At 43.1% G+C, this 26540-nt stretch overlaps 1 protein-coding gene across 2 annotated transcripts in view; it reads right to left on the minus strand.

Moving 5' to 3' along the window:
• LOC109889804 (TATA-binding protein-associated factor 172-like) overlaps positions 1–26314 on the minus strand; it is a 65573-nt gene extending 39259 nt beyond the window's left edge. The window contains exons 1-14 of one of the 2 annotated variants that reach the window (XM_031823369.1): positions 25886–26314; positions 24134–24257; positions 23398–23509; positions 22620–22763; positions 21444–21652; positions 16372–16505; positions 16007–16136; positions 15747–15815; positions 9697–9786; positions 9490–9585; positions 3827–4003; positions 3458–3598; positions 990–1114; positions 562–682 (exon numbers count right to left, since the gene is read on the minus strand). In XM_031823369.1, coding sequence (XP_031679229.1) covers positions 562–682; positions 990–1114; positions 3458–3598; positions 3827–4003; positions 9490–9585; positions 9697–9786; positions 15747–15815; positions 16007–16136; positions 16372–16505; positions 21444–21652; positions 22620–22763; positions 23398–23509; positions 24134–24257; positions 25886–25899 — 1686 coding nt within the window. In that variant the 5' untranslated portion in view covers positions 25900–26314. Of the gene's footprint in view, positions 1–561; positions 683–989; positions 1115–3457; positions 3599–3826; positions 4004–9489; positions 9586–9696; positions 9787–15746; positions 15816–16006; positions 16137–16371; positions 16506–21443; positions 21653–22619; positions 22767–23397; positions 23510–24133; positions 24258–25885 lie in introns of both variants that reach the window. The other variant, XM_031823368.1, reaches the window with a different exon arrangement.
• Positions 26315–26540: the final 226 nt, after the last annotated feature.

Genomic DNA, 26540 nt, shown 5'->3' on the forward strand with positions numbered 1-26540 from the left:
GTTATTTTACCTGAAATGCACAAGGTCCTCTACTCTGACAATTAATCCACAGATAAAAGGGTAACCCGAATTGGTTTCTAGTAGACTCCTCTTCCAGGCTTCTTGTTCTTCTTTGGACTTTATATGGCGGTTTGCAACCAACTTTAAGGTGCATTACCACTACCAACTGCACTGTGGACCTCAGGTCATCTTTCAATCATCCACGTGGGTATATGCTCCTAAAAACCAATGAGGAGATTGGAGAGGCGGGACCAAGTTCTATTTTAGCGTCTGGCTATGCAGCGTAGTTGACGTGTGCAAGCAGTGTGGCTGCAATGACTGAATAACATGTATACATTTATTTTGTAACGCGAGTGGTGTGGTCAGCATGTAAGGCCCTACGTGTGTGGAGACCGGAGAGGATTTGATTGGTACAGGCAATATGGTGAAACTTCCACCTAGCCTATCAGGGGGAAAGGCAGAGCTATTACCTTATTACTTACACCTGTCAAATCCTATGACACTAGTGCATAGCGGTCAATTTAGGATTGGGCCATTGACATATTTCTCTTACAAACCCACCTGGTCAGCTTTGGATAGTAGGGTGAAAAGGGTCTCTAGTGCGGCCCGTCTAACTGATGATATGGTGTGTCTAAGGAATGGCCAGACCCGAGGAACGAGGACCGTTAGGGACTGCTGCATGCTGGAGGGACAAAAAGAGAGCGTTGTTGGGCCTATCATCCCTTGACAAAGTTGTCCTTAGTACATCCTAAGCACACTAGACGTTTCATTGACAAAGGGAACCACAACAACAAACACGTACTGGTTTGATTGTTTCTCAGCCATAAACACCATTGACTTTACAAGACCTGCTTTTTACCACAATTGTTAGCGCACATTTTTGACTGTAGATCATCGGAATGTTCCTTAAAAGTACAAGATGTTCATGATTTCCATGATGTAGTGGGAGAAGAGGTTATACCTGTACAGACAGGAGAGGTGTCACTTACCTGCACTGTCGGACTTGAGGGTAGGCGAGCAGAGAGGACAGTAGGGTCATGATGCTGTTGGTGGAGGCTGTCAGGTCATCCAGCTCCAGAAGAGCGTCCCACAGGGAGTTCACTATGAATGGGACCTGAACAATACCAGGGAAAAAAGGGAAAAAAACAGCAGTCATGATCTAGACAAAACAGAGACAACTGCTATGGTTAGCACCGTACTGAAAAAAACAGAGCAAATAAACATCAAACTGGGTTGTGTTCATCAGCAAACTCAATGGAAAACATTTTTGCAATGGGAAAAAACGAAAATGTCCAGGTAGTCCGTCCCGATTTCAATCAGTTCTCTTCCATTTGGTGCTAACTGAACACAACCCTATTGTGCCATAGACATGCTAAGAATTTTGGCGCGGGGGCAGCACCCACCCCGCAGACCCCACGACGGCGCGGGCGACACACTGCTCAAATCAAATAGTCAAAGTGTGGGGGGTTTTGCCTTATGTTGGCAGAAGACTGCCTCAGTAGGAATGGTAGGCTGTTCTTCAGTAATTAATTATACTGAACTAAAATATAAAAACGCAACAAGATTTTACTGAGTTACAATTTATATAAGGAAAATATGTCAATTTAAATAAATTAATTTGGGTCTAATCTACGGATTTCACAACTGGGAATACAGATATGCATCGATAGGTCACATATACCTTTAAAATTGATTGTGGCCTGTCTAATGTTGTCACACATATTTTCAATGTCTGTGCGAAGTCGCTGGATATTGGAACACGGCGACCCAGAGCATCCCAAACATGCTCAATTGGTGACATATCTGATGAGTATGCAGGCCATGGAGGAACTGGGACATTTTCAGCTTCCAGGAATTATTTACAGATCCTCACGACATGGGGCTGTGCATGATCATGCTGAAACATGAGGTGATGGCGGAGGATGAATGGCACGACAATGGGCCGTAGGATCTTATCACGGTACCTCTGTGCATTCAAATTGCCATCAATAAAATGCAATTGTGTTCGTAGCTTATGCCTGCCCATACCATAACCCTACCATGGGGCACTCTGTTCACAACGCTGACATCAGCACACCGCTCGCCCACACAACACCTATACACGTGCTCTACGGTTGTGAGGTCGGTTGGACGTACAGCCAAAGTCTTTCAAACAACATTGGAGGCGGCTTTAATGTTCAATTCTCTGGCAACAGCTCTGATGGACATTCCTGCAGTCAGCATGCCAATTGCACGCTCCATCAAAAAGTGGCGTTGTGTGACAAAACTGCACATTATAGAGTGGCCTTTTATTGTCCCCAGCACAAAGTGCACCTGTGTAATGACCATGCTGTTTAATCAGCTTCTGGGAAATCCATCCACCTGACAGGTGTGGCATGTCTTGGCAAAGAAGAAATGATCACTAACAGGGATGTTAACAAATTTGAGAGAAATAAGCTATTTGTGCAAATTGAACATTTCTGGGATCTTATTTCAGCTCATGAAACATGGGACCAACACTTCATGTTGCGTTTATATTTTTAAAATGTACAATCAGGGCTCTCCCTAGGATATTCTGACAAGGTGGGGTTGATGTAAGAGTCAATTTCCCCCTCAAGAAGTTGGAGCATTTAGCATTATTTTTACCTGTAATTGCCATTTCCTGAAACTTAGTCTTAAATTATAAACAATGTAGCCAACATGGAAGTCTTGTGTTTCATCCTTAAAATGTCACATTATTCTAGGTCAAATTTAAGGGGTAAAGATTATTCTCATTATTAGGTGTCTATGTGGCTAGTCTAGTGAAAATGGCTTCTTACATTTTGTTTGGGGAGATAATTCAGAACAAATCAATTGCTGGACGCAAAGCAGCTAGTAGTCTAGCTCACCGTAGGCTATTAGGAATAGGAAACTGAACTAGGCCTATAGGAGCTTGTTTCAGATCTCCCTCTCTGACCTAATCCATCAAGTTAAGTCTGAGCCACTAGGCTACCATTCGTTCAACATGCCTCGTTGACATCGGTGAACTGACTATTATCATCATTAGCAGCCTACTGTCGACACACGGCTATTTAAAGAGGACTGACCCAGAACTGATTAAGTAACATAGGTCTACTAATCTTTAAGAGTCTAACGTAAGGGCTTCTGTTTCCATCCACGCAGCAACACACACTGAACTACAATAAGTGCTTTCTGGGATCAGAGCAGACCGCTAGAGATCGAGTCAGTAAATCACAATGTGCCAACTAGAAGACTGTTTTAGGGTCGAGTTTTTCTCGTACCGGCGAACTTTCATCTCAAATTGCGTGCATGCTGGGCAAAATGTGTGCAGGTTGGCCAGGTCTGAAGAAGTTTACAATGACAACAAAGGCAAAGCCATAGGACAGGCATAACAGAGGAGTGAGGTTGGAGAGAGGCTAAGGAGCAGTTAAGGTGACCACGTGTAAAGAGTGACTGTGGAGAGGAGCTCCTGTCTGACCTTGTTGGGGAGTAGCTGCACCAACCCGTCCACCACAGGGATGAGGGCCGCGGCCGCCACCGCTCTGACATCATCATCCAGGTCCTGCAGCCCCTGCGTGATGGCAGGGAGCACCCGTGGAAGCAGAGCGGATATCAGGTCCTGAGAGGAAAGCGAGGGAGCGAGGAAAAAAAGTTTATAGAAAGACAATGAGTGCAGTTCAGGGATCATGAACTAGATGCAGCCTGTTTTTTGCTCAGAAAACTTGGGGGGGGGGCAAAAAAATGTATGCATGTATTAAACACTTGTTTTACAGCCTTAAAATGGATAACACGCATCATGCATGTTGGGTGGCAGAGGCAACCAGACAAAACAGGAGGTTAGTGGTACCTGTCTGACTGCCAGGCCATACTTGATGCCCAGAAGACCCCCGTGCCGGACCTCCCACTGGTCCTCCGTCAGCAGCTTCAGCAGGATGTCTACTGTCATGGCAACACCGCTGTCAGTCATGTGGCGCAAGGCCACGCCCAGTGTCTGGGCACAGGTCTCTCGAACCGGAGCCACCACCTGACCAGAGAGACAGCATGTTAGACAAACAGCAAAGCCTGACTCGTAAATGATAGTGAGTAGGGTTGCAAAATTCTGTAAACTCTTGCTTTTTTTGTTCTTGGAATATTGTAACCTTACCCCAGAGGAGTAGTCACCAACCTTTTGAGTCAAAGATCATTATACATAAATACAGTTGAAGTCAGAAGTTCACATACACATTGGTCAAATACATTTAAAATCAGTTTTTCACAATTCCTGACACTTAATCCTTGTAAAAATTCCCTCTCTTAGGTCAGGAAGGATCACCCCTTTATTTTAAGAATGTGAAATGTCAGAATAATAGTAGAGAATTATTTATTTCAGCTTTATTTCTTTCATCACATTCCCAGTGGGTCACAAGTTTACATAGACTCAATTTGTATTTGGTAGCACTGCCTTTAAATTGTTTAACTTGCGTTAAACGTTGTCCTTAAGCCATTTTGCCACAAATTTGGAAGTATGCTTTAGGTCATTGTCCATTTGGAAGACCCATTTGCAACCAAGCCATCACCCACTGATGTCTTGAAATGTTGCTTCAACATATCCACATAATTTCCCTCCTCGTGATGCCATCTATTTTGTGAAGTGCACCAGTCCCTCCTGCAGCAAAGCACCCACACAACATGATGCTGCCATCCCCGTGCTTCACGGTTGGGATGGTGTTCTTTGGCTTGCAACCCTCCCCTTTCTCCTCCAAACATAATGGTCATTATGGCCACAGAGTTCTATTTTTGTTTCATCAGACCAGAGGACATTTCTCCAAAAAGTACAATCTTTATCCCCATTTATCCCCAAAGTACGTTCATCTCTAGAAGGAACGCGTCTCCTTCCTGAGCGGTATGACGGCTGCGTGGTCCCATGGTATTTATACTTGTGTACTATTGTTTGTTCAGATGAAAGTGTTACCTTCAGGCATTTGGAAATTGTTCCCAAGGATGAACCAGACTTGTGGAGGTCTACAATTTATTTTCTGTGGTCTTAGCTGATTTATTTAGATTTTTCCCATGATGTCAAGCAAATAGATACTGAGTTTGAAGGTAGGCCTTGAAATGCATCTACAGGTACACCTCCAATTGACTCAAATTATGTCAATTAGCCTATCAGAAGCTTCTAAAGCATGACAATTTTCTGGAATTTTTCAAGCTGTTCAAATGTACAGTCTATTTAGTGTATGTAAACTTCTGACCCACTGGAATTGTGATACAGTGATTTATATGTGAAATAATCTGTCTTTAAACAATTGTTGGAAAAATGACTTGTGTCATGCACAAAGTAGATGTCTTAACTGACTTGCCAAAACTATAGTTTGTCAACAAGAAATTTGTGGAGTGGTTGAAAAACAAGTTTTAATGACTCCAACCTAAGTGTAAGTAAACGTGCAACTTCAACTGTACATACATACATAGCCTTGCAAAAGTATTCATCCCCCTTGGCGGTTCACCAATTTTGTTGCATCACAACTTGTAATTTACATGGATTTTTAATTGGATTTCATGTAATGGACATGCACAAAATAGTCCAAAATGGTGAAGTGGAATGATTTTTTTCAGAAAATTCAGAAAAATACTAAACGTAAAAGTGGTGCATGCATATGTATTCACCCCCTTTGCTATGAAGCCCCTAAATAAGAAGTTATGTAACCATCACCTTCAAAAGCTAAATAAAGTTCACATGTGTACAATCTAAGTGTCACATGGTCTCAGTATGAACTCAGCAAAAAAAAAAATCCTGTTGCTGTCAACACCGTTTTTTTTCAGCAAAATGAACATGTGTAAATATTTGTATGAACATAAGATTCAACAACTAAGACATAAACTGAATAATGGAATAATGTGTCCTGAACAAAGCGGGGGAGGTCAACAGTAACAGTGAGTATCTGGTGTGGCCACCAGCTGCATTAGGTACTGCAGTGCATCTCCTCCTCATGGACTGCACCAGATTTGCCAGTTCTTGCTGTGAGATGTTATCCCACTCTTCCTCCATTGCACCTGCAAGTTCCAGGACATTCCTGGGGTGAATGGCCCTAGCCCTCACCCTCCGATCCAACAGGTCCCAGACGTGCTAAATGAGATTGAGATCCGGGCTCTTCGCTGGCCATGGCAGAACACTGGCATTCCTGTCTTGCAGGAAATCACGCATGGAACGAGCAGTATGGCTGGTGGCATTGTCATGCCAGGATGAACCTGCAAGAAGGGTACCACATGAGGGAGGAGGATATCTTCCCTGTAACGCACAGCGTTGAGAATCCCTGCAATAACAAGCTCAGTTCGATGCTGTGAGACACCGCCCCAGACCATGACGAACCCTCCACCTCCAAATTGATCCTGCTTTAGAGTACAGGCCTTGGTGTAACGCTCATTCCTTCGTCGATAAACGCGACTCCTCAGTGAAGAGCACTTTTTGCCTGTCTGGTCCAACGACAGTGGGTTTGTGCCCATCACCGCCGGTGATGTCTGGTGAGGACCTGCCTTACAACTATCTACAAGCCCTCAGTCCAGCCTCTCTCATCCTATTGCGGACAGTCTGAGCACTGATGGAGGGATTGTGCGTTCCTGGTGTAATTCGGGTAGTTGTTGCCATCCTTTACCTGTCCTGCAGGTGTGATGTTCGGATGTACCGATCCTATGCAGGTGTTGTTACACGTGGTCTGCCACCGCAAGGATGATCAGCTGTCCGTCTTGTCTCCCTGTAGCGCTGTCTTAGGCGTCTCACAGTGCGAACGTTGCAATTTATTGCCCTGGCCACATCTGCAGTCCTCATGCCTTCTTGCAGCATGCCTAAGGCACATTCATGCAGATGAACAGGGACCCTGGGCATCTTTCTTTTGGTGTTTTTCCCAGAGTCAGTAGAAAGGCCTCTTTAGTGTCCTAGGTTTTCATAACTGTGACCTTAATTGCCTACCATCTGTAAGCTGTTAGTGTCTTAACTACCGTTCCACAGGTGCATGTTCAATAATTGTTTATGGTAAATTGAAATGATGGGAAACAGTGTTTAAACCCTTTACATTGAATATCTGTAAAGTTATTTGGATTTTTACAAATTATCTTTGAAAGACAGAGTCCTGAAAATGGGACATTTTTTTTGCTGAGTTTATAGATCCCTGTTCTGAAAAGCCCCAGAATCTGCAACACCACAAAACATGGGGCACCACCAAGCAAGCGGCACCATGAAGACCAAGGAGCTCTCCAAACAGGTCAGGGACAAAGTTGGAGAAGTACAGATCAGGGTTGGGTTATAAAAAATATCTGAAACTTTGAACATCCCACGGAGCATCACTAAATTTACATTATTTAAAAATGTAAAGAATATGGCACCACAACAAACCTGCCGAGAGGGCCGCCCACCAAAACTCACAGACCAGGCAAGGAGGGCATTAAATCAGAGACAACAAAGAGACCAAAGTTAACCCTGAAAGAGCTGTAAAGCTTCACAGCGGTGATTGGAGTATCTGTCCATAGGACCACTTTAAGCCGTATACTCCACAGAGCTGGGCTTCACGGAAGAGTGGCCAGAAAAAAAGCCATTGCTTAAAGAAAAAAATAAGCAAACACATTTAGTGTTTGCCAAAAGGCATGTGGGAGACTCCCCAAACACATAGAAGGTACTCTGGGCAGATGAGAATTGAACTTTTGGGCCATCAAGGAAAACGCTATGTCAGGCACAAACCCAAGACCTCTCATCACCCCGAGACTACCATCCCCACAGTGAAACATAGTGGCAGCATCATGCTGTGGGGATGTTTTCATCAGCAGGGACTGAGAAACTAGTCAGAATTGACAGAATGATGGGGCTAAATACATGGAAAGTGAAGCCTGTGTCAGTCTTCCAGAGATTTGAGACTGGGAAGGAGGTTCACCTTCCAGCAGGACAATAACCCTAAGCATACTGCTAAAGCAACACTCAAGTGATTTAAGGGGTAACATTTAAATCTTGGAATGGCCTAGTCAAAGCCCAGATTTCAATCCAATTGAGAATCTATGGTATGTCTTAAAGATTGCTGTACCCAAGCAGAGCCCATCCAACTTGAAGGAACTGGAGCAGTTTTGCCTTGAAGAAATAAGTTGGGTGAATTGGCTGTGTGTGCCAAGGTTATAGAGACATACCCCAAGAGACTTGCAGCTGTAATAAGGTGGCTCTACAAAGTATTGACTTTGGGTGGAAATAGTTGTGTGCTCAAGTTCTGTGTGTCTTGTTTCACAATGAAAAAATAATTTGCATCGTCGAAGTGGTAGGCATATTGTGTAAATCAAATGACACAACAAACCCTCCCCCCCAAAGAAATCTATTTTAATATCCAGGTTGTAAGGCAACAAAATAGGAAAAATGCCAAGGGGAGTGAATACTTTCACAAGCCACTGTACATACACATTTTTGTAAACATAAGCCTATCAACATTACCCAAATGAAAAACTGTTCTGTAGCAATGTTTGTGCCGTAGGCTATAAGCCCAATACATTTATCACTGCGTATTAGCAATGCTTCAATTGCCCTGCCAATGCTCTCAAAATTATGAAATTACATATTTTTAAATGAGGTATATGATCACACTAGTAATGGATAATTTGTTGTATTATTTATGAGCCTCAGCTAAGTGAGCATAATCATTTCACTTTCTTGTGGACTGATGGCCTACATCTGATGGAAGGGAGGAAGCAGCAGTGAGGCTGCCTCTCACCGGATTCAACGTCCCACTGTCCTCAACTGAGAAACGGGGGATAGTCTTCTAGCTCATGGCGAAACTCAAGTAACGACATTATTTCTGCTTCATGCAGCAATTCATGTTGTTACTCCTATGACCAGAGAGAGTGAAATATTCCTCCATACATTTTTTTTAAAAGACAGGCCGCTAATAACAACAATGAAGCGTATCCTAACTCCTAAGTCACCGCTGCAGTGCTGGTAGTAGCATGTGGAAGTAAGGAAAATGCACATTATGGCTTATAAAGGTGTTGAACAAAGTGTTGACAGTGAAGAACAACCTACACATAAAAACAGCATCTCTTTGCTGTATTTAGAGTCTCTCTCTAGTCATGGTTTAAAAATCTCACAGTAGGCTTGTCAGCTTTGCTGTCTGTTTGAGGCTTCTTTTTGAAGTCTATGGCTCGAAGAAACTGTGCAGACACAGTTATCTGAGCTCTGATTGGCCAGCAGTAGGCCTATAGGTGCACTTGATTTGTTCTCTGGGCCTGGCGGGTAGGCTGCGTTCCACCTTGAGACACATGAAATGGTTCAGAATGGGAACACTGCCTTCCCAACGCTAGGGCTGCTGAATCAAATGCACCTACCACCAACAGCGCAAAAACAAAAAAAATTGAAACGCAAAGCTTTATCGTTAGTTTTTTTTTTACAGATATGTTTAGAGATAGACTAGGAATGCCTTGGAGATCAAGCGGTTGGTGACCACTTATATTGAATTAAATTCAGCCACCCCAGGACACAGTAGATTGGTATGCTACAAGACACACCTCATCAGAGACAAAATCTCCGAAACGGTCCAGAGCAAAGACACAGAGCAGCCGGATGACCACATCCTCCAGCCACTCCTGGTGGTGCCGCTCCATCTGGAAATGGTCAAAGGTCAGACATTGTGGTCAAATCCATTATAGGTTCATTTAAATATTTATGTTTGGTTTGAATGAAGGTTGCATAGAGAGAAGAGTCAGATCCAGTACCTGTTCTGCAGTGCTTCCCACCAGCTTCCCACCTCCAGCGCCTTGAGACTTGAGGATCTCCCTGAGGCCTGTGCCTGCTCCGTGACGAATCTGGACACAGAGACAGAGCACTAGTAGCTGCACAGCTCATTTTAGTCTACATGCTGCCTGTTGTGTTATACATTGGATACTTAAAAGAACAATACAGTGAACAAAAAAACAAACATTTTAAGTTTGTTTCATGGGCTGAACTAAAAAATAAAAATCACAGAAATGTGGAACAAAAAGCTAATTTCTCTACAATTTTGATTACTTCCCCGTTTGTGCACATTTCTCCTTTGCCAATATAAGCCATCCACTTGACAGGTTTGGCATAACAGGAAACTGATTAAACAGGATGATCATTCAGGTGCACCTTGTGCTGGGGACAATAAAAGGCCACTAAAATGTGCAGTTGTGTCACAATGCCCCAAATGTCAAGTTGAGGGAGCAGGCAATTGGCATGCTGACAGAAAACGATTAGTTAATTTCTCAGCCATAAACCGCCTACGTCGTTTTAGAGAATTTGGCAGTAAGTCTAACCGGCCTCACAACCGCAGACCACGTGTAACCACGCCAGCCCAGGAAGCATCTTCACCTGCAGGATTGTCTGAGACCAGCCACCCGGGCAGCTGATGAAACCGTGGGTTTGCACAACCAAAGTATTTCTGCACAAACTGTTAGAAAGTCTCAGGGAAGCGCATCTGGGTGCTCAATATACTAACTAGGGTCTTGACCTGAATGCAGATCAGCATTGTAACAAACTTCAGTGGGCAAACGCTCACCTTCAATGGCCACTGGCAAAGTGTGCTCCCAGTTTCAACTGTACCGGTCAGATGGCAGACAGCGGAGCGGGTATTGCGTTGTTTGGATGAGCGGTTTGGTGATGTCTACATTGTGAACATAGTGCCACATGGTGGCGGTGGGATTATGGTATGGGCAGGCATAAGCTACGGACAATAAACAATGTGCATTCAAAGTACCATCGATAAAATACAAAACATACCGCAACGAGATCCTGACGCACCTTGATGTGCCATTAAATCCACCACCATCTCATGTTTCAGCATGATAATGCAAGAGCCCATGTCGCGAGGATCTGTACACAATTCCTGGAAGCTGCATACGCCGACATGTCACCCATAGAGCATGTTCGGGATGCTCTGGATTGACGTGTACGACTGTTCCAGTTCACGCCAATATCCAGCAACTTCGCATAGCCATCGAAGAGGAGTGGGACAACATTCCACAGGCCACAATCAACAGCCTGATCAAATCTATATGAATTAGCTGTGCTGCGCTGCATGAGGCAAATGGTGGTCCAACAGATACTTTTTTTTTTTGAAGGCATCTGTAACCAGATTTATCACTATTCCCAGTCATGTGAAATCCATAGATTAGGCCCTAATGAATTTATTTAAAAATTGACCGAGTTCCTTATATGAACTGTAACTCAGTAAAATCTTTGACATTTTTGTATGTAATAGCGCTGGCTGCTGTTTTACACGCCCTTAAGCAACCGTGTGTTTTGTCACATTGTTTGTAACTTTTTTTTACATAATGTTGCTTCTACGGTCTCTTATGAACAAAAAAATAGCTTCTGGATATTAGAACAGCGATTAATCACCTCAAACTGGACAAAGGATATACTGCTTCTCCGAGACCAGGCCCAAATCCCTGTCATTTGCGTGAAAAGACATAAATACAGGGGGTGGTGTTAGGGGCGCCTTCTTAGACTTCGAAGGCGTGTGGGTATTCTGCCTCAACCATCCGTTCCATTGCCTAACGTGCAATCACTGGAAAATAAACTTTATGATTTCCATTCGAGACTATCCTACCAAAGGGACATTAAAAAGCTGTTATAGCTCATGTTTCACTGAGTCGTGGCTGAATAAATGCGGATAATATACATTTGGTTAGGTTTACCGTGCATCGGCAGGACAGAACAGCAACGTCTGGTAAGACGAGGGGCGGGGGTCTATTATTCAATAACAGCTGGTGCAATGTCTAATATTAAGGAAGTCTCAAGGTATTGCTCAACTGAAGTAGATTACCTCATGATAAACCGTAGAACTGACTATTTTTCGTAGCCGTCTACTTAACACCACAAACCGATGCTGGCAGTAAGACCACGTTCAACAAGAAAATGCTCATCCAGAAGCGGCGCTCCTAGTGACCTGGGACTTTAATGTAGGCAAACTTAAATGTGACCTAATTTCTCCTAAAATGTCACATGTGCAACCAGAGGGAGAAATAATATATTTGGTTTTTAAATAAAAAGAAACACCTCGAGACCACCTTTAATCCACACAGAGATGCATACAAACCGCTCCCTCCATCTAGCAAATCTGATCATAACTTCTATCCTCCAGATTCCTGCTTAACAGCAAAAACTAAAGCAGGAAGTGGTCAAATGACAGATGCTACAGGACAGTTTTGCTAGCAGACTGAAATATGTTCCGGGACTCACCCAATGGCACCTCAGTCACCGGCTTCATTAATAAGTTTGTCGATGACGTTGTCGCCACAGTGACCGTATGTACATATCCCAACCAGAAGCCATGGATTACAGGCAACATCCGCACCGAGCTAAAGGATAGAGCTGCCGTTTCAAAGGATTAAGGACACTGATCCGGACGCTTATAAGAAATCCCACTGGCTCGTACTACACCAGCTCCGACACTCGTCGGATGTGGCAGCGCTTGCAAACTATTACGGACTACAAAAGGGAAACCAAGATATGAGCTGCCCAGTGACACAAGCTAAATGCCTTATGCTCACTTTGACGCAAGTAACACTGAAGCATGCATGAGAGCACCAGCTGTTTTGGACGACTGATCACACTCTCCATAGCCAATGTGAGAAAGACCTTTAAACTGGTCAACATTTACAAGGCTGCGGATCCAGATGGATTACCAGGACCGTGTATTCCGAGCATGCGATGACCAACTAGCAAGTGTCTCTCTGACCGAGCCTGTAATACCAACATGTTTCAAGCAGACCACCATAGTCCCTGTGACCAAGAAAGTGAAGGTAACTTGCCTAAATGACTACCGGCCTGTAACACTCACGTCTGTAGCCATGAAGTGCTTTGAAAGGCTAGTCATGGCTCACAGCAACACCATTATCTCAGAAACACTACAATTCGCATACTGCCCCAGCAGATGACAATCTCAAGAGCATGCCAAACTGCCCTTTCCTACCTGGACAAAAGAAACGCATGTGAAAATACTGTTCATTGACAACAGCTCAGCGTTCAACACCATAGTGCCCTCAAAGCGCATCACTAAGCTAAGGACCCTGGGACAGGCCGCCCACAGGTGGTTAGTGTAGGCAACAACTGTCACGATGACCCACAACACGGGGGCCCCTCTGGGGTGCTCGCTTAGTCCCGTCCTGTACTCCTGTTCACCCACAACTGCGTGACCAAGCACGACTCCAACACCATCATTAAGTTTGCTGATGACAACGGTGGTAGGCCCGATCACAGACAACAATGAGAATGCCTGTAGGGAGGAGGTAAGAGACCTGGCAGTGTTATGCCAGGACAACAACCTCTCCCTCAACATGAGCAAGACAAAGATGATTGTGGACTACAGGAACAGGAGGGCTGAACAAGCCCGCTATTCACATTGACCGGGGCTGTAGTAGAGCGGGTCGAGAGTTCCAAGTTCCTTGGTGTCCACATCACCAAAATATCATGGTCCAAACACACCAAGACAGTCTCCTCCTCAGGAGACTGAAAATATTTGCCATGGGTCCACAGATGCTCAAAAGGTTCTACAGCTGCACAATCGAGAGCATCCTGAACGGTTGGCGCTACAAAGTATAGTGCGAACAGATGGAAGTCCGTTAAGAACACATTCTTATTTCAATGACTGCCTAGGAACGGTAGGTTAACTGCCTTGTTCAGGGGCAGAACAACGATTTTTACCGTGTCAGCTCCAGGATTCAATCTTGCAACCTTACGGTTAACTAGTCCAACACTCTAACCACCTGCCTCACGAGGAGCCTGCCTGTTACGCAAATGCAGTAAGAAGCCAAGGTAAGTTGCAAGATAGCATTAAACTTAATCAATCATAATCACTAGTTATAACTACACATGGTTGATGATATTACTAGTTTATCGAGCGTGTCCTGCGTTGCATATAAATTGATGCAGTGCGCATACGCAAAAAAGGACTGTTGCTCCAACGTGTACCTAACCATAAACATCAATGTCTTAAAATCAATACACAGAAGAATATATTTTTTAAACCTGCATATTTAGCTAAAAGAAATCCAGGTTAGCAGGCTATATATATATATATATATATATATATATATATATAATCCTTTTTTCGTGGTATTCAATTGTTAGTAATTACTATCTTGTCTCATCGCTACAACTCCCGTACGGGCTCGGGAGAGATGAAGGTCAAAAGCCATGTGTCCTCCGAAACACAACCCAACCAAGCCGCACTGCTTCTTAACACAGCACGCATCCAACCCAGAAGCCAGCCGCACCAATGTGTCGGGGGAAACACCGTGCACCTGGCGACCTTGGTTAGCGTGCACTGCGCCCGGCCCGCCACAGGAGTCGCTGGTGCGCGATGAGGCAAGGATATCCCTACCGGCCAAACCCTCCCTAACCCGGACGACGCTAGGCCAATTGTGCGTCCACCCACGGACCTTCTGGTCACGGCCGGCTGCGACAGAGCCTGGGCGCGAACCCAGAGTCTCTGGTGGCACAGCTAGCGCTGCGATGCAGTGCCCTAGACCACAGCAGGCAATATTAACCAGGTGAAATTGTGTCACTTCTCTTGCGTTTATTGCATGCAGAGTCGGGGTATATGCAACAGTTTGGACCGCCTGGCTCATTGAACTAATTTGCCAGAATTTTACATAATTATGAAATAACACTGAAGGTTGTGCAATGTAACAGGAATATTTAGACCCATGGATGCCACCCGTTAGATAAATACGGAATGGTTCTGTATTTCACTAAAATAATAAATGTTTTGTTTTCAAGACGAGTTTCCAGATTCGACCATATTAATGACCTAAGACTCATATTTCTATGTGTTGTGTTATAATTAAGTCTGATTTGATAGAGCAGTCTGACCAAGTGATGGTGGGCACCAGCAGGCTCATAAGCATTCATTCAAGCAGCACTTGTGTCCATTTTGACAGCAGCTCTGATGTTTATGAATTCAAGCCTATCAACTCCCGAGATTAGGCTGGTGTAACGATGTGATGTGAAATGGCTAGCTAGTTAGCGGGGTGCGCGCTAATAGCGTTTCAAACGTCACTCGCTCTAGGAATCAGAGTAGTTGTTCCCCTTGAAGATCAAAGGTAAGGGATTACTTTTAAATCTACTTGGCTGGCTACTGTTTATAATGATTTGTTTGCTGGACTACGGTATGCTTTCGCCGTAAAGCATTTTTTAAATCTGACACCGTTGTTGGATTCACAAGATGTTTAACAGTTGTATCTTTTCTGAATTTTTATAATGAGCATTTCTGTATTTGGCACTCTGCAATCTCACTGGATGTTGGCCAGGTGGGACACGTCCCACATACCCTAGAGAGGTTAATTGAAATGCATTCCAGGTGACAACCTCATTAAGCTGGTTGAGAGAATTCCAAGTGTGCAAAGCTGTCATATAGGCAAAGGGAGGCTACTTTGACGAATTGCAAATATATTGTAATATGTTTAAAATGTTTTTGGTTACTACATGATTCCATATGTTATTTTATAGTTGATGTCTTCACTATTAAGCTACAATGTAGAAAATAGTAAAAATAAAGAAAAACCCTGGAATGAGTAGGTGTCCAAACTGCAGTTTATTTAGTAAATATTTTCTTTACTCCATTTTTTAACTGCATTGTTGGTTAAGGGCTCGTAAATAAGCATTTCACAGTAAGGTCGACACTCTGTATTCGGGGAATATGATATTATTTGATGTGATGCGTTTATATTTTTTTTCAGTGTACATAGAGCTTTAGGATTGCAGATGATTTGAGCAGGTCTGCTAAGACTACAGTCATTACCTCCCATGAGGGGTTGAAGAGGTCATTACAGAGCTCATCACAGAAGCTCTCCAGGGGCCACTCCTGGGTCTGGGGGGGGAAAAAAAGCACAAGATGATTCAGAACTTCTCTTCAATGTTTGGACAAAGACACTAATTTCATAACTATCCAGTCTGTTTTTTCAAACACCTAGTAAATTAATTGTCAAGTTCTGTGTAAAAAAGAGTTTACTTCAACTGTATTCTTTAACAGAGCTTTATCCTTGCTGACCAATCGCCTACCTCGTCCAAGAGACTGGAGTTGTCTGGAACGTTATCGATTAAGACTTTATGCTCCGTTGCCGGTTGCTCGATGACTACGTTACTAGTTTTCCTGTGCTTCTCCTCAGGCTCCCCCTCAAAACTGTCATTACTGCAGGAAGAAAAATATTGATCTGTGATTTAATTTCCCAACTCAGTAATCCAATTTTAAAAAATTACCTGCAGATGGAAACCAAAGACCGAAACACCTGGGTCATGTTCATTAGGGCAAACTTAAATGGTGCATTTCTAACTGGACAAACCTTCTACTTAGTTTCAGAACCGTTTGTTCATTGGTGCCTAATGAACAAAGCTTTGGAGAAAGAAAAAAAAAAAGTTGGCCATACCTTCTCTCGTTGGGATCCAGGTCTCTGGATCGTTGCTTTGCCACTAGCTTGGCCATCCTCTTAGCCTTGTTCTTCTGTCGGTTGCTCATGCCTGGTCGAAACTCTGAGTCTATTATCTCTGCCGCCTGCATGGGCTGAAAAAAAATATCAATTGCAACTGAACATGAGTTTATTGATAAAACAAAGTTAAATTATTTTCAGTAAAGTAATAAGCTATAGACATCTTAAGCTGGGAGTCATTAATTCCAGACCAAAGAGAGACTGTTCCTCAGACAGTGAGCATAATGTCGTTTTCTTCTAACAGTGACATATTTATAAACGAAATGTGCACAGATCATGCTTAAGTGAAGAGCACATAATGACTTGACGCCACACGCTGAAAGGTGCAGGCCAGATATGTTGGTTGGATCCTGAACTCATCAACAGCATCCGAGTCGCCTCGTCACTGTTGACATTGAGACTGGTGTTTTGCGGGTACAATTTAATGAAGCTGCCAGTTGAAGACTTGAAGTCTGTTTCTCAAACTAGACACTAATGTACTTGTTCTCTTGCTCAGTTGTGCACAGGGGCCTCCAACACCTCTTTCTAGTCTGGTTAGAGCCAGTTTGCACTGTTCTGTGAAGGGAGTAGTACACAGTTTTGTACCAGATCTTCAGTTTTGACAATTTCTCACATGGGATAGCCTTCATTTCTCAGAACAAGAATAGACTGACAAGTGTCAAAAAAAAACCTGTGTTTCTGGACATTTTGAGCCTGTAATCGAACTCAAACGCTGATGCTCCAGATACTCAACTATTCTAAAAGGGCAGTTTATTGCTTCTTTAAATCAGAACAGTTTTCAGCTGTGCTAACAATTTCAAAAGGGTTTTCTAATGATCAATTGGCATTTTATAATGATAAACTTGGATTAGCTAACACAATGTGCCATTGTAACACAGGAGTGATGGTTGCTGATAACGGACCTCTGTACGCCTGTGTAGATATTCCATTAAAAACAAACAATGTATTTCTGATCAATTTGATGTTATTTAAAAAAATGGACAAAGTGCTTTTCTTTTTTTTAAAAGAGACATTTCTAAGTGACCCTAAACCTTTGAAAGGTAGTGTACACTTGAGAAAGCTGAAGTCTACCTATCTACCATTGATGCAAATACGTCGCCTGATTCCCAGTTGGTCAACTAGATCCCAGTAGGTGATCGCAGTAGGTTGGCCACTTGTGCCTGGTTTGGGTAGTCGCTAGGTTTCCATCAAATTGGTGACAGATTTATGCAAATATTTAAAAATCTGTGCATTTCCCACCAAACATGGTTTCATCCAATTTACTTCTTGCGGATAAAGGGATGGGAGTGATAACGTAGTGCACATAAAATAGTCAATGTACCGAAAGTGAAATGGGTTCTCACCACATTGTCAACTCTGATGGTTGTCAAAGAATATTTTATATAGCAATGTTGCACGGTTTACCGAAACTTCTGTACGGTTCCGATAAAATACGTTTGGTACTAGAACGTTACTGTCGGTACTTCTGTCAAATGTTTCTCATGGATCAACTTGGTCTATCAGTGCAGCGGATGTACCCCTTAGTGCGAAAAACAGGGCTTGCACTGCGAGTCTGGGTTGCAGCATGTTAATGTCGGTGCAGCATGAGTGGGGAGCTAACACTTGAATAATGCGACACGGCATGTAGAAATTTCTAAACTGTTAACGTAAACTCACCCCATTCCGTACAAATGTGCGCAACCGCAACATTCAAACGAGGCTACAAAGAAAACTAATGGGATTGTAGAGACTGTTGATGTCAAAAATCGGGGGTGTGAACTAGGTTTCTATTCAAGCGTTGATCGATATGGTAATGGCTCTATAGTATTGGAGAAAAGTAATATAAAATAAACTGACCCTCCGTTACATCTTGACGTGTCATGTCGTAACGTACAGCACGCATAAAGCAACTTTCTGCCTTACAATCTATCCACCAGGTGTGGCACTACTCTCATCGTTTAACAAACAAGAAATGGACAGTGACCGGGGTAAGGGGGGGATACCTAGTCATTTTGTGTCATTGCATGCAATCATCATTCTCAAAGCCGCTGTTTTACGGCTAAGATCACTTTAGCACCGCCCTAAAATCCCCATTCAAATAGGTATGACGCATTATATAAACTGTTTTCTTTACATTTTAGAGGCAATAAGGTGATAAGTTGGACAGAACGAGTGGGGGGAAAAAAAGCAATTTTCCCACACAACATCTCCTCACTATCACGCACTAGTTTCGCTTCCCCACCCGCCATTTTTAGACCCGATGGGGCACACTGCCTGCTTGAATTATGCAGAAACGGGCAGCGTTTAGGTCATGTAATTGATTGATGGAAAGAGGAGAAATTGTACTTAACAAATGGTATTGACATTAGTTGATCTGGAAGTATTATGTTTTGGGGTGTTAAAATAAGGGCAATTGTACGGACCAAGGCGGTGTATGAGTTTACGTTAATTACATTACAAAACATGTCCAGAACACTTTACAATGCAAGATGATATCAGTAGCTTCCAGCTTTGTAGGCTAACTTCTCGTTAGCTTACAGCTGAAGCAATCAATTTACTATCGTGGTAATTTGTGTGATAAAATGCAAACCATAATGCAAAATATGATGATTTCAAAGCTGATGACCACAAACATTATTCCCTTAAAAGGCATCACTTACATTTCTCCCAAAGAATATCTATTGCCTCACCGAACTCCAGGATGTCCGCCTCTTAAATTACATCATTACTGGTTAAAGAGACCGTGTGCACTTATCAAATAAGCTACTTCTATGCAAATGTTATTGATCCATACAATAAAATAAGTCTCAAATGGGAAGGGAAACAGTTCATTTTGTCATCTGTATCCTCATGAAATCAACCAAAACAAGCTCAAACTCAATGCATGCACACTCCTATTGAACACTCATTTATGTGAATAGGCCTAGACTACATATTGATTTACCCCTTTCATCAATAGAGAATTACCATTGTAATATACAGAGATTGGTAAAAAAACAAAGGCAATTTGATTGTGATTGATTCAATAATGCGGTCTCTGAAAAATGTTGAAGTAAAAAACAAAAATGTCAAACGTATTGTTATTGAAATCAAGACACCCAACGATTGAACAGAGCAGTAGCTGAGTTTATGTCTGGATCAAGTGCCATTCTGTGACTTTAGTTAATATGCTTTCTCTTATGGTATAGAGTATCGTGATACTAGACCTGGAATCAAAGTTAAAATTCTGGTTTTGGCATCTTTGCCTTTGTCCCATATAACGCAGCTCAGAATTTTTCAACTGACTACGTATCGACCATGATGTAACTATCAGTACAGTCGAGAGACTACTATCAGTACAACTGTCCATTTTCTGACATCCTATCCATTGTGAGCTATCAACTTGATTTCGAGAGAGAATATATCGCCAACATAAATGTGAATTACAACTCATTGGCCCTAAGGGGGTCCTTGTTTCCTCAGTGCCTCTAAGCTCATTGGAGGAGGTCTGAGGGACCTTGGATCCTATCCTCCAGTGAGCTTAGAGGCATTGCAAAAACAAGGATGGATGAAGCAAGGATTTGACAGCTTGTAACATTTTTCAAACAGTATGAGCCAAAGCATGTTGTCAGGACCTACTCCAATGTCTTCCTACCGGACGTCCCAGTCAGACAAGCTACAGAATTCCTCCTCTGGCCTCTTTCCAAGTTTGGTTACGCATAGTCAGGTAACGATTGGTCAAAAATATACGTGGCAATGCTGTTCGGTGCTTAAAGAAGCACCAAGCTTCTAAGCCCGGCATCACACAGTACGGTTACATGCACACAATGTGAATATTGTGGATAGTCATAATATAATAGTTTGATTAAAACATGTACATGATTTGAGAGAAGAATGATTCCCGCAGTGGTCTAGGGCACTGCATCGCAGCGCTAGCTGTGCCACCAGAGACTGGGTTCTGGCTGTCGCAGCCGGCCGCGACCGCGGGGCGACGCACAATTGGCCTAGCGTCGTCCGGGTTAGGGAGGGCTTGGCCGGTAGGGAAATCCTTGTCTCATTGCGCACCAGCGACTCCTGTGGCGGGCCGGGCGCAGTGCATGCTAACCAAGGTCGCCAGGTATTTCCTCCGATACATTGGTGCGGCTGTGTTCCGGGTTGGATGCGCACTGTGTTAAGCAGTGCGGCTTGGTTGGGTTGTGTGTCGGAGGACGCATGGCTTTCGACCTTCGTCTCTCCCGAGCCCATACGGTAGTCGTAGCGATTAGACAAGATAGTAATTACTAACAATTGGATACCACGAAATTGGGAGAAGGGGGTAATTTCTTTTTTTTCCCCAAAAAAATAAGCGACCACATTATTTTTTGGGAAGTATATTGGAGTCGGAGTTCGGACCAAAAAGTTGAGAACTACTTCTAAAGACACATACATTCATTCGTCACTAACTCACTTCACTCATGCTAAAGAGGGAGGCTCTCACACGGCTGGTGCTACCCCATGTGCAGATCAAATACACAGCTGAAATGCCAATTAAGGAGTTTACCTGTACCTAAATATTCCCAAAATTACCCCGAAAACCAGTTGTTTTAGTCGGCATGTTTACTTAGATTTTGACCTTACGCTGATTATGATGAGCAGAGTAAGGTGTTCACATGACTATTGCAAAATACTGCAAAGAAAATACTGCCATAATCAGTTTAATATTGAATTATTACTGTGCATGTAAATGTACTGTCTGCCACTGTTGTGACCTGGATTAACCAACACTTAGCTTTCTAAGTTAATGGGAAAGGATAGTAGCCTGCACTCGATGGTAACTGGGGATGAGTTCAGTAGTGAGAAAATGCTTTGCATCAGGGAGGGATTACATGGATATATCCAATAAGAAATGCTTATTTTCCATTGCAAAATACATAGCCTAATGAACACGACCCTGGTATCAAGCTTCATAGGATGCTGTTCAAAGTTTAAAGGAATTACCGACTCCATAATTAGGAGCTCGACATACAGCAGTAGCATAAAGGAGGAGTTTTGGAAATCGCGGTAGTGTGACTCACCACGTGATTGCTGGAGCAGGGTTCAGAGCCCCTCTCTCCCTGTCCCTGGGCCTTAGGGCCACTCGGCGTGCAGGTGTACTGGGTGTCCAGGTCCTCGTCGTTGAACAGCTCCATCGTGTCCATGCCGATGGCGGCACCCATGTCCAGTCCCAGCTTCCTCTGCAGCAGCTTCCTCTGGCGGGCCAGACGCTCTTTAGGGTCCACCTCACCTGGCATGGGAGAGCACAGAGCGAGGGTATGGCGCTTGTAGAAAAAGACCAACTCTTGAGAAACTCCCATTTTATGTAGAGAACACAGGGACACTTATGGCAGGCTTCACAGACAGATTAAGCCCATAGTCCTGGATGTTGTGTGTATTACACCAGGAATAATGTGTCCCTGAAACCAGCCCTTAAGGTATAAATGAAGGCTTCATTCTGCATGTATTATTAAGTTGAGACAAAAGGACAAAGACTGGAGCCGTTTGAATTCAAATTGTATTCGAACTTGTCACTTGGATGACCACATCGTCATGTAAAAGCAAACTTAGAGGATGCAGATCCAATGGTCTAAAGGAAAAGAATATGGGCCCTGGTCCAAAAATAATGCCCTATATGGGAATATGGTGCCATTTGGGAGAGATTCAGAATGCAGATTATGCAACATTGAAACTAAATCCTGACACACTACAGTGTCAAATAATTGTTTGCTGTGTGGAGTTCGGCACAAGCTAAAAGATGAATGTCAATACAGCGGCTGACTCAATCCAAGCAGCTACTTGTTCAACAGAAGCACAACCAGACAGCCTAGCCATGTGGTCACATATTAGAGTCTCCCATAACATTCCTCCTAATTGGATAATAACAGACACACGAAACTATTAGGAGACTCACTGAGCACAGGTGTTCATAGTACGAGTTGAGTTAAAAAGCAGATGGGGAAACATGGTTTCAGGGAGTGGGTAGAGACATGGTGGCTTGGTGGGGGTATGGACTGAGAGGTTGGGGTGGAGCCCTACTTTTATATTTTCCTGTTTATACTGAATGTATTACTTAAACTTTAAAATATTATCAAATACTCAATACTTTGTAGTTATGTACCTTTAGGAATATTTTTATTTTTTTTCTTCTGAGTGGCAGCCCACAAGTACAATGTATGAAATATGACATGATAATACTTGAGAAAAAAAATGCATACCAGACTTGTCATCCTGGACCTCAAACTCCGCACCGGCGGAACCAAGCAGAGAAGCACCATGTTTGAGCAGGCGGGAAATGTCAAAGCGGTAGAAACTCAAACGGTCAGAGGAGGAGTCTTCTGGGGAGAAGTCTGCACACGACTCTGGAAGAGAGAGACACTCATTCCATTTGACATTGTAGTCATTTAGCAGATGCTCTTATGCAGAGAGACTTAGTTGTGCATTCATAAGACAGCTAGGCAGGAAGGACAACCAAAGGCACGGGAAGTACATTTTTTACCCCAATATCAGTAGTCAGAGCTAGAAAGGGGGGGGGGGGGGGGGGTCAAGAAGAGGAAAAACCTGCACACTTCACTTGCGAGTATCACTTGTTTATTTAAGCTTACATAGTCCCACCGCCTTCGTCAGGGATTTTTTATAGTACAACAGTTAGGAAGTATGCACCTTGAGTGCTGATGACATGTCAAGTGTTTAATTACGGTGTGAGCCTGAACCGTTTTTTATTTATGTGCCTGCCCACACCTATACACGCAAGTGCCTCATCACCTCCTGTCAACGGTTACTTAAGAGCAGTAGAGATGCAGCGCTAACATCCCAGTTGTGTTACAACACCTAGCGCAATCATTATTACACCCATTCCTGGCCGTTTCAAAGGTTATTTAAATGATAAGCCCTTTGTGTAATGGAACGTTAAGGCATTATTTGTTCCCCGCTGTAAGGATAAACAAAATACAGGCAATTGGCTGTGACTAACGTGGCAGGTCGAGGTTGGTTCACCTTTGGGCTTGGGTGACGGGTTCCACTCTGGGATATTCTTCACAATGGCCTCCACTGCCTGACCTGCAGCGATACGAGTGTCCCAGTTTGGACTTCTCAGGTATGTCAACACCTGTAGGTTATGGGTAAATGAGAAAACATTAGACTCATAGGATGGAACACATCTCATTCAAACAGGTGTCAAGTCCCATGTGGCTCAGTTGGCAGAGCATGGTGCTTACAACGCAATGGTTGTGGGTTCTATTCTCAAGGAGAACCAATATGACAAAAGTATGAACTCACTAACCGTAAGTCGCTCTGGATAAGAGCGTCTGCTAAATGACTAAAATGTAAAGCAGGTCAAACAGTCTACTTGTTTAATAATCACTTCAACATTCCCTGAGGCAAGAAAGACAATGGGCTATGCAACAGTCTGACCTTTACGGGACGCCAGTTAGATTTTTCCAGACTGGGGGGGGGGGGGGGGGGGGAGGGGGGTTGCAAATCTGTATGGGTGGTTAAAGTATGGATGTCCTTTTGGCAGCACTGCAGGCAGATGTGTGGGGAGCTGACATCAATGTGGAATCCCTGGATTGTTTTCATTAGCCCACATTGTAGCAAAATATATTTTTATTTTCATTTAAGTTCAAGTAGTCTTTCACCGTTTCAGTCTTTCCCTTATAGTGCCTAATGAATACAACCCTGATGTAGATAGAAACCTGGCTGTGGCACTGATGTGGACAAGCCCAGCACCCACCTTCGACAAAAGGTTGTTGAGCTCATGCGGGTGGAGTTTAACCACATCTCCCAGCTGTATGGCAGCAGCCTTCCTCGTCACCGGTGTAGTTCCAGTGTCAAGCAGGATGAACAGACGATCAAGCCTGGAGAATGAGAAGAGTGGGAAAGAGAAACAAGTAGATCAGAAAATAAGCTTATGCATGCATTGGTCTACAATGCATATATTGGAAGAGACTACTGAGAAGTTGCATTCATTTTTTCATTTCCAAATGTAACAAAAGGATAAACTCCATGGAGGGTTGTAAAACTCCAGTGTTTGACAGGATTCTAAGTTGAACTTCTGCTTTGTGAAATAAGATATATATATATATATGTAACGGATGTGAAACAGCTAGCTAGTTAGCGGTGGTGCGCGCTAAATAGCGTTTCAATCGGTGACGTCACTTGCTCTGAGACCTTGAAGTAGTTGTTCACCTTGCTCTGCAAGGGCCGCGGCTTTTGTGGAGCGATGGGTAACGATGCTTCGTGGGTGACTGTTGATGTGTGCAGAGGGTCCCTGGTTTCGAGCCCGGGTGTGGGCGAGGGGACGGTTTAAAGATATATATACACACTTCAGTTTTGCAGATTGCAGTGTACATGGCACTAGGGAGGGCACTTCAAATCCAAACCATTAAATGGGTTATGACAATCATTCAAACCTAGAGTATACTGTGCATGTTACTACCGTTTGATAGGAGCGTTGAACAAATCTCTGCTAAAAATAAAAACATAGTGCCATTAAAAAATGGCGATGCTGTTCAGTATGGCAAAATGCCCATCCCACTCAATGTAAAACAAATCCAACAATCTCTAGGCTACAGATTAATACAGTTGTGGTTAAACAATGATACGGAATAGTTTAGGCAGGGGCAGAAAAAGTATTTTCCCATTTGAGCAGTCAATGCAAATGATCAGGGTGGAGCATTTTGGATCTGTTATTCATTGTACTAGTAACTAGGTAATTTCATATTAAAAAGAGGATGTTCAGCAGCTTGATTATACAATGTGCATATCATGAGAATTATAAATTCATAAATTGGCTTATCATGAGAATTATAAATTCATAAATTGGCTGGAGGGTAACTGTCAATAGATCACATAAAACCTTCATCTGATTTCTAGCCTATGCATTAGTTGAAGGCTTCAAATAGGCATCCTCTTGCGAGCCTGACGAGACAAACTATCAGACACACGATTGCCCATTATATTTTTTTAGCAAACTAAAATGTACAAGATATGACACAAGGGAAACCAACCACAGTACAATAACCATACGTTTGGGAGCCTAATCTCGTCAAAATAAATCTCTGGATGAAACGCAAGAGCGATAATCTCATTTGCAAGATGACAGAGTGGCACATTTGCAACCAGATTGCACATCAATTAACGGTTACCTAAAAGTAACATGTCTCGTTAAACATATTGGCAAGATCAATTGTATGCTATGCAGGTCTGCTAGTAAGTAACGTTAAGATTTTTTAAAAGTACATAATGTTAGCTAATTGGTAATAGCTGTTGTGTAGATGCTAGCTAGCTACATACTTCAGTAAAACTGTCTGGCTAATTGAAAAAGCTAGCTAACGTTAATTTAAATAGAGCTAACGTTAACTAGTCAACACCACCGTGAATGATGATGCCATTGCCTGTTCATGCTAATTAACTAGTACCTAACTATTTGCTAATCTTGGATAAGAATAGCTAACGTTAGTTGGCTACCTAGGGAATACCTTACCTTGACACGGCCATGACGATTAATTGAACGCGTAAATGTGCTCTTTGGTGATCCGCATTTAACAGATGCTATCGCTTTTTTTTTTTAAGTTATCCTCTTTACTTGACGCCAATCCAATGCGATAGCTAGCTAGCCTAGCAAAGGAGGCCCCTGGTGCGTCTCTCTTCAGTCACACAGCTCACCACCCGAAACCTGTCGAAATGAGTTCAACAAATCATGGCTTCAAAGTTGGTCCCTCTTGTCTCTTCGATAACTTCTTCGTCAGTTAATTGCCATGCATTAAACGTATATCGCCTTAAACCTTGTATTAACCTTCAGCACTACTCCCAGATAAGTACTTTAACCTAATACGATGTAAAGAGTAATTTTGTTGTCCTCTAAAGGGAACACAGGCGGCTGATTTTATATGAGGAGCCATCTTGCATTTATTCCTTCCTCCATAGCAGACGCCGGCTGATTGGTTAGATGCCATTTCAGCGACCAATCAAAAATAACATTGAAAAGGAAGGTACGAAAATGAAAAAAAATCCTGCAGGAAATACTTTCCCCCTTTCTTTTGAATTGACAGAAGCCCGCCCACGCACCTTTCACTCACTAGAGAGAACCTTTACAATCAGGTATTTTACAATGCATTGACTCAACGGTGCAACTCAAA

This window comes from Oncorhynchus kisutch, linkage group LG4 (assembly GCF_002021735.2).
Source record: "Oncorhynchus kisutch isolate 150728-3 linkage group LG4, Okis_V2, whole genome shotgun sequence".
Taxonomy (NCBI): Eukaryota; Metazoa; Chordata; class Actinopteri; order Salmoniformes; family Salmonidae; genus Oncorhynchus; species Oncorhynchus kisutch.